Raw genomic sequence first — 15,587 nt, forward strand, 5'->3', positions numbered from 1 at the left:
GCTGTGAAGAGCTGAGTCCTGGACTAAACATTGGCTCTCAATGGGTCTCTCCCTTGTGGAAGGGTGTGACAGAGATCAATGCCACTTACTGGTACCAGAAAATGTAAGTCAGTGGTGTATGGTAAAACCCATGTAAAGGTCCCTTCGTGCCACCCAGGATTTGCCCTCCTTAGAAAAATCAGCTTTCTAACCTGGGAATCTGGTAAGTTGGAGGCTATCTTACATGCTTTACAGCTTCTGAATGAGATGTCCTGATTTTATATTGAAAAGCAAAAGACAGAGGGTATGAGAAATTTATTTTCAGAAAAAATCTCCCAATGAGTGGCGTAATTTGAAAGCCACCAGTTCCATCTAGGAGGCTATCCTGGTGGTTCAGCGATGAAGAAGCCACCTGCAGGAAACATGGGTTCAATCCCTGGGTTGGGAAGGTCCCCTGGAGGAGGGCGAGGCAACTCACTCTGCTATTCTTGCCGAATCAGATGCAACTGAAGTGACTCAGCCACAGTAATTCCATCTAGATATGTTAGATCTCTCTCTGTGGGTCCTAAATACAGACCTCTAGGATGGAAATTTGCTGAGGTCCAGCAGTGAACAGCAGACTCTCAGGATCCTTCTCGGGCAGAAATTCTATCACTGTGTCCCTGGGTCCCCCGTCAGGTGGACAGGTATGAGACTGCTGCTCTGCTTGCAGATGTGCAACCTGGGGGGCAGAAATTTTTGCCTGAGTACCTTGGTTCCCAGACAGTTAGACCCAGTGAATATTTCCAAGTAATATTCAGTTCAGTTCAGTCGCTCAGTTGTGTCCAACTCTTTGCGACCCCACGAACCGCAGCACGCCAGGCTTCCCTGTCTATCACCACCTCCCGGAGTTCACCCAAACTCAGGTCCATTGAGTTGGTGATATCGTCCAACCACCTCATCCTCTGTCATCCCCTTCTCCTCCTGCCCTCAATCTTTCCCAGCATCAGGGTCTTTTCAAATGAGTCAGCTCTTCACATCAAGTGGCCAAAGTATTGGAGTTTCAGCTTCATCAGTCCTTCCAGTGAACACCCAGAACTGATCTCCTTTAGGATGGACTGGTTGCATCTCCTTGCAGTCCAAGGGACTCTCAAGAGTCTTCTCCAACACCACAGTTCAAAAGCATCAATTCCTCGGCACTCAGCCTTCCTTATAGTCCAACTCACATGTAATATTAGGTGCTCAATAACATGTAGTTTTGGAATGAAGTATGCATTCAGCCTTGGTTTCTATCACTCTGGGGTATAAATGTAGTGGGCACATTAATGTTTGAGTTCTCTGCTTTAGGCTGAAGAAAGAAAGTTTTATAATTTTGATTTGTACAAAAAGATGATAGCCAACAGAATGCATATAAAATAAGCTTTATTTTAGGATCATTAGAAACCCCCAAACTCCAAGGAAAAGGGACATGTACTGAAGAGCTGATGAATGGTCTGCAGTGACATTATTCTGACATATTCTTCATCCAAGTCCTTGCCATTTTCTTCCAGCTGCTGCTGACTCTAGTTATCCACAGGAGGGAGATGGGAGGGAAAAGGGTGAGATTTTTCTCAAGATTAGCTGTGAGTCTAGGCATTGGTGTCCCTTGGGCAGTTATATTTGTGGGCTGAAGGGCTGAGACTTCTGCAAACTGGAGTAAAAATCTAAAGTAGTGTGAAATCTTGCTGTTCCTCTCAGATTTGGATTTTGCTTGCTTTATTGTTTTTCTCATCAATTGGGGGCTATGCTCTGTTGAAATAAGACAAACATTTTCACACAATTACAGCATTAGTTGTCACCTGAAACAGAAAACAAAACACAACAGAATACAAGTGAGGATTTTCTATCAGATTCTGATGACACCTAACTGAGGTTGCAGTGAGAGCTAAGAGAGGAAAGATGGCATGTGCCACCTGAATGTATTAGGAGGATAAACTGTGGCAGTCAGCTACAATCTGGAAAGAGAAAGCTGTGCTAGCAGATGAGAAGGGAAAGCCCTCTGAAATATACCATCTGCCCTGTGGTGTGGGACATAGGACTCCACTACCCCAAAACACTGATGGCCCTGCTCAAAACTGCTGCATATGGTTTAGCCAGATCCCTACCCCCATCCCCCACCACCCCACTACCTCCACCTCCCCACCCCTAACCACCCCCTCACCCTGCTCAGCATCAGTTTACTCTCCATTCTACTCTTGTGGAGAAAAAAGGAAGACCTTTCACACCTCTCAGGAGAGAGGTGCCTAGCTTCAAGCATGCACATTCAGAAACAGTCTGTTCTAGGACTTTCCTAGTGGCGCAATAGATAAGAACCCACCTGCCAGTGGACAGGACGTGGGTTCCATCCCTGGTCTGGGATCCATATGCCAGGAAGCAACTGCCCCAGGGCATCACAAGTAGTGACCCATGCTCTAGAGCCCTCAAGCTGCAACTACTGAAGCCTGCACGCACTAGGGCCCTTGAGCCACAACTAACGAGCCCTTATCCTGCAGCTCCTGAGGCCCATGCACCCTAGAGTCAGCAAGCCGCAACTACTGAGCCTGGGAGCTGCAACTACTGACGCCTGTGCTCCTAGAGCCTGTGCTCTGCAACAAGAGAAGCCACTGCAATGAAATGCCCGTGCGCCACAATTAGAGAAAGCCGGCATGTAGCAACGCAGACACAGTGCAGCCATAAATAAATAAAGTAGTGTGTACATGTCAAAAAAAAAAAAAAAGGCAGCCTGTTCTAGGAAAGAGAGGCTGTTTTAAATGGAAATCTGGCTCCTAAATCCATGTCTTATCCTTTTTAAATAGAAAGGTGCTGCTATTGTGAAACCAGGAGGGTCCTCAGACACTATCAGTGCCTTGTGATTTATAATAAGAGATACACACTTGGCCTTCATCCCTGTTTCTGGCATAGAACTCTGAAAACCCTTGTAATTTCCTAAGTGATGGAGGGATAAAGGTACTTGTGTTTGTATAAATAAAGCAACTTTTGGAAGCAAGTATTGCTGGGGGCTTCTTGCCAGGAAGGTCCATCTTGTGATGAGAGGGTTGGAACTTCCGGTCCCAGCCCCTGACCTATGGATGGGGAAAGGGGCTGGAGACTGAGTTCAATCACTATGGCCAGTGGTTTCATCAATCAGGCCAGTGTAATGAGTTTCCATAAAGTTCAAAAGGTTTTCAGGATTATGAGAGCCTCTGGGTTGGTGACCACATGGAGGTACTAGGAGAGTACTAGGTACTAGGCTTTCTCTGAGAAGGCATGGAGGCTCCACACTTTCCCCCATGCCCTGCCCTGTGCACCTCTTCCATCTGCTGTTCCTGAGTTATATCCTCTTATAATAAACCGATAGTGTAGTAAGTACAATGTTTCTCTGAGTTCTGTAGGAACAACTCTAGGAAATTAATTGAACCTGAGGAGCGGATGGTGATATCCTGATTTCTAGCCAGTCAGTCAGGAGTTCAGGTGACAATCTGGACTTTCAACTGCCCTCAGAATTGGACAGGGTGTGGAGGCATGGAATAATCTTGTATGACTGAACACTTAACCTTAACCTATGGAATGGGAAATCTCCCTTGCCATGTCGGAACTGGTTCCAGAATCTAAATATATTCAAGTATACTTCCTTTGCCCCTGAGGAAACAGTTGGTCAAGAGGTTAAGTAACTAGAGCTACATGACCTATAAGTTGAGAAACCTAAGACTGGAATTCAGGCTTAAATAATAGGGTGAATTTTGTAAGTAAATGGTGGGTTTCCTAGAGCCATTCCTGGAGCCTGGAGTCTGGGGACCTGTAGAGGGAACATCTTTCTAGATAAGAGAAAACCATGAGAGTTATGGATTGTGTAATAGTGTTGTTCTCCACATCTTTTGTTTTGATAGCCAGATGTGGCAAGAGAAGAGAGCGATCTGAGGGTGGTCTCTCCCTGTGGGTTTTGACCGCTTATGTCTGGAATATGACTCAGGTGATGTGGAAGGCTCTGATTTTCTCCCCTGATATCTGTGTTTTCATTGTACAGCTGGGCAGTGGATTCCAAGATCTGCCTGTAGAGTGAGAAGTGCATCCTGTTCCAGGAAATAATTACAGTTTAGTCGAGTTACACACATTTGCTTCCAAGGATGCTCTCTGCAGTTCCTTGTCCCGTGCTTCTGCCTCAGCCCAGAACAAAACCAGGACTCAAGTGTGGGGACTTCAGTGTGATGGGGCAGAAGCTTAACTTTCACCACCCAATAGTCTGTACTAAGATGGAACCTCATGGGGAGAGAAGCCACCTGAGGGGCGATGGACACTGGTGCTTAAACTCAGGAGCCATGAGTTCATGGGGAACCTGCCTCATCTCCTGCATTGCTGAGGAACCACGATAAGTGGACCCCAAATATGGGCAAGGCTGATGATATTCTTAGAAAGCTAGAAAAGCCTAAAGGGCACCATTCAGAAACTGTAATTAGCTAAAACATTTCAGGAAAGCTAAGATGCTTCATCTTAAATAATGAAGTTTATTATGTACATGTGCTGAGGCGTGGCAGAGAGTTTCTCATGATCCCTTCTCTCTCTGCACTCTGGTTTGCCCGGGGTCCTCAGCTTGCATATGCCAGTGGGGGCCAGAGAAAGGGAGGTGAGGTGTGGACCAGGGAGAATGCAAATGAACAGACACACCAGTGACATAAAACGTGGTCCCAGAACTGAATTCAGCCTAATCACTTTTTCAAGGTTAGTTCTTAGGGTGTGCCTGCAGAGATGATGTCAATCAGCCTAGACAGAGATGGTGAGCAGGTAGAAGCTACCGGAGCTTTATTATTCAGTCTTCTGGTTGTTGGGGGTTATTCTGTCTGTATTGGGAATACTCACTGGCTCAGTCTACATCAGAGCTGGTCCTGCACATTACACACAGAGGCATTGCTGCTGGGAGGCTGGTGGGAGTCATGGCGACTGGAATGCGTCAGATACTTTTCATCTAGTGAGTCCTCCAGGACTTCATTCACTTCTTCCTCCTGGAGCCCCATGCTGAGCCTAAGTGGGGGATGGAGAAGGAGGCAGACAAGACAGGAGATGAAAAGAAGGCAACCAGCTTCATCCTGACAGCTGGTGCTCATCTGAAGCTCATGGAAGGGACACCAGAAACCAAAAGGTCTATCCTCTCAGAGAGAAAAAACATAACAATCCATTTCTAACTGGGACTTCAGTGTGCATAGAATGGGGGTAGAAGAGAGAGCAGCATGTGTTCAGTGCACTGACCTCTAAATGTGGATGAGGAAGTAGACTCAATGACTTCTCTAAAATATACTCTGACACACAGGACACACAGACTCTTATAATACAGACATTAAAATGCTATGGACAAATTTTATGTAAGAGTATGTGAAGGGGTCCATTGAAGACTGGCTCCTGAGGGAATGTAACCTCCTAGGACTCTTGTAGCTTTCAGATCATTCTCTCCATATATATGTATATTTATATATATATATGACATGATTGGCTTTATTTTTCAAGATATTTCTGGCTATGAAACATTGGCCAACATATCTCAGGGCAACTGGGCAGAAACAGGCATTTCACTTCAGTTTTTAATCATACAGGTTTTCAGAAAATAGAGACCAGGTTTCTCTGGCTGGTTTACCTTTAGGTCAAAATGACTCAGTTAACTAAACTTGAAGAATTACTAAGAAATGGCAACTAATACAAGAACTTCAAATGAGAACAGATAACATGGGTTAAAGGACACATCATCGTATGATGAATGAATGAAATAGGAACAATCAGCAGCTTCTGGATTCTCCTGGATCTGGGACCTTTGGCCTCTGGGTCTCTTGCTTCTGGACTCCTCTCTAGGTTTCACCACTCCATGATCAGCCCTTTCATCGCTCAGAGTTACCTGGCTGCCCGTGACTCCTGTCCCTCTTCATCCTTCCTATCATGGTGATTTTCTGTGAACCAAAAATAGAAAGAGTTAGTGGGAAATTGAGCAGGTCCCATCTCATGCTTACAAATACAAGGGCCTATCTGACCAGAGACACAATACTCTATATGTTTGTTCAGAATGCTCTGGGAGAATTATTCCAGGAGGGCTAAAGTTGTGTCTTTAGAGGAGCAGCCTGGCAGGCTTTCCTGAGCAACAGTGAACAATATATTGCTGGTTGGCTGAATCGTCACCAGGACATCTGCTATTGAGTCAAGGCAAAAAGTTCACAATGTCCTGTTCTCCAGTACACGGGATACTTGCCTGGCTGGCTTCTGCACTCCTTCAGCTCTAACCTTCATTTCCCCCACAAACTTGGTGGATGGACCATGGCTGTGAGTCCCAGTACTGCTCTCACACAGATATTCCAGCAGCCACAGAGGAGCAAATACAACAGGAGAAACCCCCTGTTCTATCTAAATGACTGGACGGGGGGGACCTCTGCTGATGAGTGTAAAGAGACTCTTCCCCATTTCTTTTTTTTTCCTCTCCTGACCCTGCCCAGAGATCAGCCCATTTGCAGAACTGTGTTGTTGAGACAGCTGAGCAGGGATGTTAACCACAAATGAGAATCTAGGGCTCTAGTCCAAAAGGGACTAATTGTCTGAAAAGTGTGACGAGTGTCCCCTCCTCTTTTTTCTGTCTCGATTTTCTTGCCTCTTTGATCTTAGAATAGCCCCCTGCAGTTCTGCAGGACAGTGTGACAGGAGAAATGACTGGGAGAACCCAATCTTTCTGAACAGAGGAATGTGGAAGAGGCCCCTTGGGAACTGGGAAGTAGAGAAGAAATGCCAGAGAGAGGAGAGGCTGGGAAATGATCTACAGACTGTCAAAAATATTAGGGTTCATCCCCAAACTGAGCTTGTGTGGAACAGAGACAAGGAATCATGGCAAAGGATTAGAGAACTGAATTACGATATAAACCATCAGCTAGTCCAGACTAAACCTAGTGGCATACTTGCTGAACTGACCCAAACAACACATCAAAGGCCCTGAACACTAAACTGATGTTGGAACTGCTACCCATAGAATGTGAGACAGAACTTGCAGTCTAAACCTAGAAGTGGTTGATTGCCTGCTAAGAAATAATCCAGAGGGCTTTAACAGGACCCAGTGTCTCACAATATAATATTCAAAATGTCCAGAGTACAATCTAAAAGGACACAACATAAAAATATGTATATATAATCATTTGTTTGATGAACAAAAAGGCATTTGACCAAACAATGTCAATTCAAAATAGAATTCTTAGCAAATAAGGAACTTCCTTAAATAAGTTGGAAGTTTTATTTAGCTGGACCTCAGCCTGCTCATATTTGTGTTAGGAGACGAAATTTCTTCTCTATTGTCAGCAGTCACCATCATAAAACAATAAAAAAAGGTTTGCTTGTTCATGGAAATATGAATAAATAAAACAAGAACTATCTCAACCTGATGAAAGACACTGTGATCATTAATTAGAATACCCAATATTACTAAAAATATGAATTCTCCTTAAACTTATCACAGATTTAATGCAATGCCACTCAAAATCCCAACAGGATTTTTTTATAGACAATGACTAAAATCTATATGGAAAGGCCAAGAATCTTGTTTTAGGCAAAGAGTCTTCGATAAAACTAGACAATGATGATCCAATAAGTTGGACCTCACCAATATTAAGAAATTTTTCACTCTGAAAGAAAGTTAAGAGAATGAAAAGATAAGCCACAAACTGGGAGAAAATACTGACAAGTCAAATATCTGATAAAGGACTTGTATCCAGAAATATAAAGAACTTTCAAGACTCAATAATATGAAAAACTACTTTAAAATGAACAATATAGTAGACACTCACTTTCCCAAAGATACATAGATGATCAGTAGACATATGAAAAGATCTTCAAAACCATTAGTCAATAGGAAAATGCAAATTAAAAATCACAATGATAAGCAACCACACAGCTATTAAAAGACAAAAAGCCCTAAAACAACAACCTGATAATGTCAAGAGCTGGTATTGGGGAACAACTGCAATCTAACTCATTGCTCAGGGGAATGTGAAATGGTTTTGTCACACTGGAAAACAGTTTGGTAGTTTCTTATAAGTTAAATGTACAATCTTATAACGTACACTTTAAGGACACGTACACTCTTTAAGCTTCCCTGTGGCTCAGATAGTAAACAATGCGCCTGCAATACAGGACATGGGTTTGATCCCTGGGTTGGGAAGATCCCCTGGAGAAGGAAATGACAACCCACTCCAATATTCTTGCCTAGAGCATTCCATGGACAGAGGAACCTGGCAGGCTATACAGTCCATGGACTCACAGAGAGTCAGATATGACTGAGTGACTAACACACACACACACACACACACACACACACATTCACCATGTGACTCAGCAATCCTACTCCAAGATATTTATCCAAGCAAAGTGAAGTGAAAACGTATTTTCACACAAAAATCTGTATGTGAATCTTAACAACTATGAATCATAATCACCCCAAACTGAAAACAATCTAAATGTTCTTCAGTGGATGACTGGATAAACAAAAAGTGGTACATCTCTATAATGGAATAGTACTCATCAATAGAAAGGAACAAACTACTGATACATTCTGGAGATTAAAAAATATCTAAGGGGACAAAAAACAATTCCAGTGGTTGCAGGGACTTGATTTGGAGGAAATGGTTGACTACAAAGAGGTACAGGGAACTTTTACAAACAATGGAACTGTTCTGTATCTTGATTGTACTTTTATGTAACACTGTATGCATTTTTCAAAACTCACAGAACTGATTCTCCAGTGGGTCAGTTTAATGCATATCAAGTATATTAAAAACCAAAAATGATTCGATGGCTGCTGCCTCCTGCTCCAAAAGCATGTGATGATGAAAACAGTTTTAACAATGTGGTCTCCAGCCCCATATATTCTCCACTGTACTCTCAAGTACCATTGTCATGGTCCCCAGATTATAGGGTGGGAAGCAGGTATGCTGTAAGCACCTGACAGTCCTCTTCTTTTAAAATTGTAACCCAAGGGCTGATATCCGGTTACTGATTCTGAAGGCATCCACTTCAAAGACAGCTATCTTTTTTTTTTTTCCCAAAGACAGCTATCTTGAAGGAACACATGGGCACCTTCAGGGCCAGATGAAGAGGCAAGGTGCTCCACGTCTGAAGTTTCTCTTGTTTTAGAGATCCCTGGCTGATTTAGATCATTGATGTCTGACCCCTTGTTTTTCTTTCCTGCACTTTAATCACCAGTAAAGAGTGAACCTATGAAATCCTAGGCACCCCACCCTCAAACCAAATTAGGTAGAACCACAGCCTTGTGCTGTCTCCCTCTTTTTACAGGTAACCAGACCCTAACCTCACTGGGTAGCCCTGCGTGAGCCATGTACCCTCTGGGAAATGTGAGTGATATACCTCATGTTTTTCAAAGTTCCCTGATGGTTGTATCTGAGGTATATCTTGCAATCATAAGAACCACAAGGGTCAGTCCAGTGACAATATTGGCTCCTTTTTGGAATATGTCTGTGGAGGCTCACCTTGGGCCCAGGGTTGGACGCCCAGGTATTTCTAGCTGATAGCTTCACTCTGGAGTCGGTTCCCACTTCCTTCTCCAGGGGATCCTCCTGACCCAGGGAGCGAACCCATGTCTGTATCTCCTGCATTGGCAGGCAGGTTCTTTACCAGCTGAGCCACCAGGGAAGCTGTCCTGTAGCTGAGACCACCACAGAACCACAGGACACCTGGCTACAACGTCACTGAAGGAGTTGTGAAGGTGTGGAGTCTCATGTGAGGTTAGGATCTCTGGAGAAGCTAAGTGTTCTCAGAGCCTATAAGATAACTTACCAGTGGAGAGTTTGCTGGCAAGTCTCTCTGCCATCTGGCTTCCTTGGGCCAGGAGCTCACAGTATCTCTGTCTCTGGTAGTAGGTCATGTCAGTGCTCTTGAGGAAACTCTCAAAAGTCTTGATTGTGTTCTTTGCATGCTGTGTGAATAAATAACAGACACCTTTCCCTTCATGTATCTTCTGTCGTAAGCAGGTCAGTTCTCGGGCCTGAGCCTCAATCAGGGGATCATATCTCCTAAAGTGGCAAAGAAAAGTAAAATGTTAAAAAAAAAAAAAAAAGAAAAGAAAAGTAAAATGTAAAAGTGAATGTCGTGAATGATAAGTTATGGAAATTTCAGCAGAGGTGTGTCTTTGATTACTTGTAAGGAATTTCCCAAGTTGAATACTTGCACAGGTTGTGTGACTTGCCTGTAACAGAAGGAATGAGGAAATAGTGTTGGGTTTGTTTCCTTCTTTTTCATTAACCTCACTTAAAAAAAAAAGCCCCTTCAGTTCCTCACTTCAGTGCACATCCATTTTAATGTCATATGCGTCATCAAACATTATACAGAATGTGTGGCCAATTGGGGGTGGGGAAGCCAGGTACAGAAGTGTTGGACATGTACATCTGATATTAACTGAAAGGATGAAAAGAAAAATCAGTGAGAGGGTTAAGATGAAGAGCATTCCTCTGAACGACATGAAGATAAACTATTATAACAGATAAGGAGGCACTCAAGAGTAATTAAAATTCTGAATAACAATTACATGACTTTCTCTGGGATTTCACAGTTTTCTAATTTTGTACAAATACTTTTTATAAATTCCCAACTAGAATGTGAGCTCTGTGAGGCTAGAGACAGTCCATATGACCCAACTTACAGTGCATAGTAGAGCATTCATACCTCAGTAGACAATCAGTTAATACTTAAAACCACATAACCCTAATGCTAGATTAGATATTAATAGTCATCTACCGCATCTGATGCTTCAATCTCCTCAACATTAAGTAATCATCCACAGATTGTCTTTCAAAACTCTATTCCTTAGAGTTCCTATAAAGTGTCAGAAGAGTGGAAGGCAAAGATCAGGGAGAAACAGGGTCTCCAGACCTAGGCCTCCTTCAGTCAAGCATCTCCACTTTAGTGGCTCTTACACATCTGAGCTTCTCAGATTTCATTTTAACCAAGGTTGAGAAGATGTCTTCAATGCCACAATCTACCCTATCTATGAAAGTCTCTAAGGATAGGCAATACTGGGCCTTGCAAATTAATAATTCATTTTCCAGGCAATGACTGCTCAATTAGCTGTCTACCCAGTGGCCCTGCCAGCTAACACTCCACATAGTCTGATACTTTTAGAAATCAATCAATCAATCAAAGGTGGGGAAGAGAAACATTATTATCATAAAAGGTCCTTGGGAACATTAGAAATTAGGAGTGTCCCTTCCCAGCCACGGCTAAGCCCCAGCTTTAATAGCAGAGGTCCTCCTGGTCCCCAGGCTGCCACCTGCCAGGGACCTAGTCTCACAGAGGCCCAGGCCTGAGGCAGCATAACCTGGGGCAGCCATCATCAAGAAACCCCTCTCACGAGCCAGGGCTTTTTTGCCACCATGGGTTCCTCCAGTCAGGACTGTATAACTAAAACAGTTACAGGTTTTTTTAGCTTACTTCCCAAATGTGACTTGGAGCTTTGTGTCAGCACTTTGTTCTCATGTATGCTCTACAATAAAAACCAAATCTAATATTTAAAAAAAGATGATAAGTACTAGGCCTATGAAGAGCAAGAACAGGTATAATAATTATGGCCAATATTGTTGAAAGCTCCACATGTGTGTGAAATGGTTATAACCGCTGGTCATCGTGCATTTCATCTCCATAACCCTCTGAGGCAGACACTGTCAGTATTTTTATTTCACAGATGAGGTCGCTGAGATTCATGTAAAATTGAGATCATTTGCCCATTGCTAATTCACAAGCCACATTGCCAGAATTCCAATACGAGCATGTGAGCTCATTTTATTCATATATTACTTCAGGGAGAATCCAGAGAGTCCTCCATTAGTTCCCACAGGCTGTCTTTGTCTAGTTCTGTGCCTGTGTGTACATTTCTGCCCTTCTCCCTGCACAAGTTTTCTCTTTATTCTACCGTCCTAGGCTTCCCCACTTTCCACACAGCTTCCTCCTTACCCAAGTCGTGTAGCCAGTCTCCTCTTCTCTGCCAGCTTCCCCTTCTCAAAGGGCGTTTCCTCCTCCAGCACAGATTCAATGAGGTCCCTGTACTCTTCACACTCTGCGGAAACAGAGACACTGTCTCAGGGGAAGCTGGCCCTGCTGCTGTGGTCCAGCCTTCAAGGGAGGAGGAGGGCCCACCCGAGGACAGATGTCACCTGGGTACCAGGCTCCACACTAGGAATCCCACATCTGATTCCTCAGCTTTCCCAGCTACTAGCATTTGATTCCCCCCAAGTTAGAGCTGAGGAGACAGAACCTCATAGAGAGTAAAATAACTCTGAATGATTCAACTGGAATGAAGCAAAGTCAGAATTCACACATTCTTGAGTTGTGACTCCAAATCTTGGACCACTTTACCAAAGCACACAGCCTCTTAAGGAAAATATGAACCTGGGCGCAGAGGAGGAATTCCCTGTGTGTTTGGGAATCCTCCAAGGACTGTACGGCTGACAGTCCTCCCATGTTGAGAGTTTCGAGAATCCCTCAATATTTCCAAGATTTTAAAGTTTATCTAGATACAACTGTGTAAAAATGCACACTAAGGGGAAGTAACCTGAAAGACATGCTCAATGCTAACAGGTGCTGCGTTAGGTTGGTGGGAAAACTAATACACAGTGTTTGTCAAGGAAATGGCAACCCACTCCAGTGTTCTTGCCTGGAGAATCCCAGGGACAGAGGAGCCTGGTGGGCTGCCGTTTATGGGGTCGCACAGAGTCGGACACGACTGAAGTGACTTAGCAGCAGCAGCCAAGGCCTTGTTCTAACACATTTTTGAGAATTATCATCCTGAAATCATCACCTCTCTCTGAGGAGGTAGATATTCTTCCTGTTATCATTACTGATGAGGAAACTGAGACATGGAGAAGATGAACAACTTGGGTTTGAAACCAGGAAGTCTGGCCCCAGGGTACACATTCTTAATTACTACACTGTGTTACCTATACACGAAAATGTTGGGTGACATCTTTCTTCTCCAGTTTTAAAAAAAGCTGTATTATGATCATAATAAATGATGTAAAAACAAACAAACACTTACATTCCCATACCTGAAAGCTCGTTTCACTTCTTTGATAACTAGGCTTTAATTTTTACTTTTTGACCCATGTCAATAAGTTGGACAGCAAATTTTATCCCCCATTGGTTTGTTGAAAACTAATGGTAGAAATTTGAAAGTGAACTCCACTGCTGCATCAGCAAGAATTCTGCCCTTTTCTTCCTGTCGCCCTCGGTCCTCATTCCCATGTTCCTCAGTCACTACAGCTCCTCCCCTCCCCTTGCTGTGTGCTACTGATGTTCTCATTTCCAGATCTCTGTGGTTCAGTTGGGAACAGACAGCTTTAAGGACCTTTAAGGTAGGCAGGGTGTCCTGTCACTTCTTTCTTCCCTAGTGCAGCTAGCACAGTGCTTTGCAAATGGGTGCTCACAAAAAGTTTGAATTAAATCCTGAGATGTTTAAGCCAACAAGGATATTATATGTTTATAGAATCTAATATATATATTCCTGAGACAGAAAAAAAGTCTAGTGCCTGAATGAGATCTTAGCCTCTATTCCTCTCTATACTCTCACTACAAACTTTATCCCTTTGTTCGTCAGTGTCTCCATCCTCTGAGAAGGGAGGGTTAACTACCTGCTTCCACCTTTCTGGGAGTGTAGTAAGGATGCAATTTATTTTGATGAAGGAGGGAAAAGAATACAGTTTGAGGGTGTTTTGTTTCTTAGAGGGAAGACAATCATTTATCACTATGGTGACTGTGACCCCAAGGACTTACTGTATTTCTGCAGCTGGTTGGCCAGGGAGTAAACAGTAGCTTGGGACGTGAGCAGTTTCTCTGTGAGGTCTCGAAAGTCCTGTTTGCTTTTTTCCAGCTGGGAGTGCAAGTACTGGTTGGTTTCCAAGATGCCCATTTCTGTCCTCAAACCAGAGAAAATGGTGTGAGATACTGCCATGCTGAAGCTTAGGATGGAAGAAGCAGAGCCAGAAACTGGGGAAAAGAAACCCAAATAAATAAGCAATTAGAGACAAGTGAATGGATTGTGGTGATGAATGTACAGCCTGGTAAATTACTAAAATCATTAAAGTATACAATTATAATGACTGGGTGACTATTACAGTATGTAACCTTTGCTTTAATGTGATTTCATTCACTGGGAAAAAATGTATTGAACATGTTTTTAAAATGAAGATGCGATTTATTACTTACTTTGGGGCCTACTTTGTCAGCATTCCTCAACTCTGAGAATCCTCAACTGTAAAAATGAGGCACAAGAAGCCAAAGCTCAGAGGTCAGGCTCTGACAAGAGTGCCAGAGAGAGGAGCCAGCGGGCCAGGTAACCATGGAGTTGCAATAACAGAACTGGAAGGTGGGGGGTGTCATGGAATCTCGGGAGCTCCTGTATTCTAGTTGACTAGGCCAAACTGATACTCAAGGCCACCTGGTCTGTTCTGAAGGTCACCACTGACAGGGACATTCCCTCGGAGGCCAATATTTGTGAACCCTAGTACTGATATTACAGATCTATCTCTTTCTAAACTTTAAAGCTATTTTGTACTTCTATTCTTGCAAGCATAGAAAACATCAAGGATCAATATTATCCCAAATTCTTTCATTGTCAAAAGGACTATCATGAAGTCACTTTTCCATCAGAAAAATTCAAAACTTTTAGACAGTCTTGATGTTGTTTGTTTCTCTCATTTCTTCCACACCATTTTAATATTGTGGGGAAAAAATCCTGAATTTAATACTGTACTTGGTATGTGAGTAATTAACTTATAAGGATTACTGACTAGATTATGTCTTAATTACCTTCTTGGTGGAGACCAATATTATGGTAGCTTCTTTTCCCTCACTGGGGAAGCACGTGGGCTTCTCATTAAACTTGAAATCAGGTTTGAGCTCCCTGCCTCCAGCCCCATCTTCCTCTTCCTCTGTGGGTTGCTTTGTGTTTTAAACTGCATATAATATTTTGTGCTTGTCCCTTGTGAATATCATCCTAGCACCACAAGGTTTCTTTCCAACTTGTTAAAGTCACTGAAATAGGTTTTCTTTTTTTTAAAACAAGTATTTATTTATTTTGAATTTTTAAAATTTATTTATTTTAAATGAAAGAAAGATGAATATTTTTAACGATAAAAGGTACACGATTCACAAAGAAGACAGATATCATAAACCATTAGACATCTTAACAACAAAGAAACAAAGATACATAAAGCAAAAATCAGAAGAAACACAAAAGAAAAGAAAAAATATATAATCATAGTGAAACATTAACATTTCTCTGAGAATATTTTATCAAGTACAGAGAAAAGAATAGGAGCATCTTGAATGGTGTCAATAATTTAAATATAATAGATTTATATTTAATTAATTTATATTAATCATATCCTACACAAATATATTCAAAATTTTGTATGTCATACACTGTTATTAGATATCCATAAGACATAGAAAAACTAGCAAAAAGATAAACATTATTAAATTTTCAAAAAGTAGAATTCTTTTTTGTGTGTGTGCTTCAGTTACACATATATACATATATTATTTTTGAATTTATTTTCCATTAAAGGTTATTACAAGATATTGACTATAGGTCC

The 15,587-nt window shown here is 42.4% G+C and overlaps 1 protein-coding gene across 1 annotated transcript; it reads right to left on the bottom strand.

Annotated features, from left to right (window-relative positions):
- Positions 1-1,397: 1,397 nt before the first annotated feature.
- LOC133040159 (neuroblastoma breakpoint family member 6-like protein) lies at positions 1,398-13,942 on the bottom strand. Its single transcript, XM_061119917.1, has 6 exons — positions 13,765-13,942; positions 11,950-12,052; positions 9,781-10,016; positions 5,855-5,906; positions 4,831-4,992; positions 1,398-1,796 (listed from the first exon to the last, which is right to left on the bottom strand). Exons 1-5 carry the CDS (start codon positions 13,940-13,942, stop codon positions 4,845-4,847), a joined length of 717 nt encoding a protein of 238 aa, XP_060975900.1. The 3' UTR covers positions 1,398-1,796; positions 4,831-4,844.
- Positions 13,943-15,587: the final 1,645 nt, after the last annotated feature.

This window comes from Dama dama, chromosome 20, assembly GCF_033118175.1.
Source record: "Dama dama isolate Ldn47 chromosome 20, ASM3311817v1, whole genome shotgun sequence".
NCBI lineage: Eukaryota > Metazoa > Chordata > Mammalia > Artiodactyla > Cervidae > Dama > Dama dama.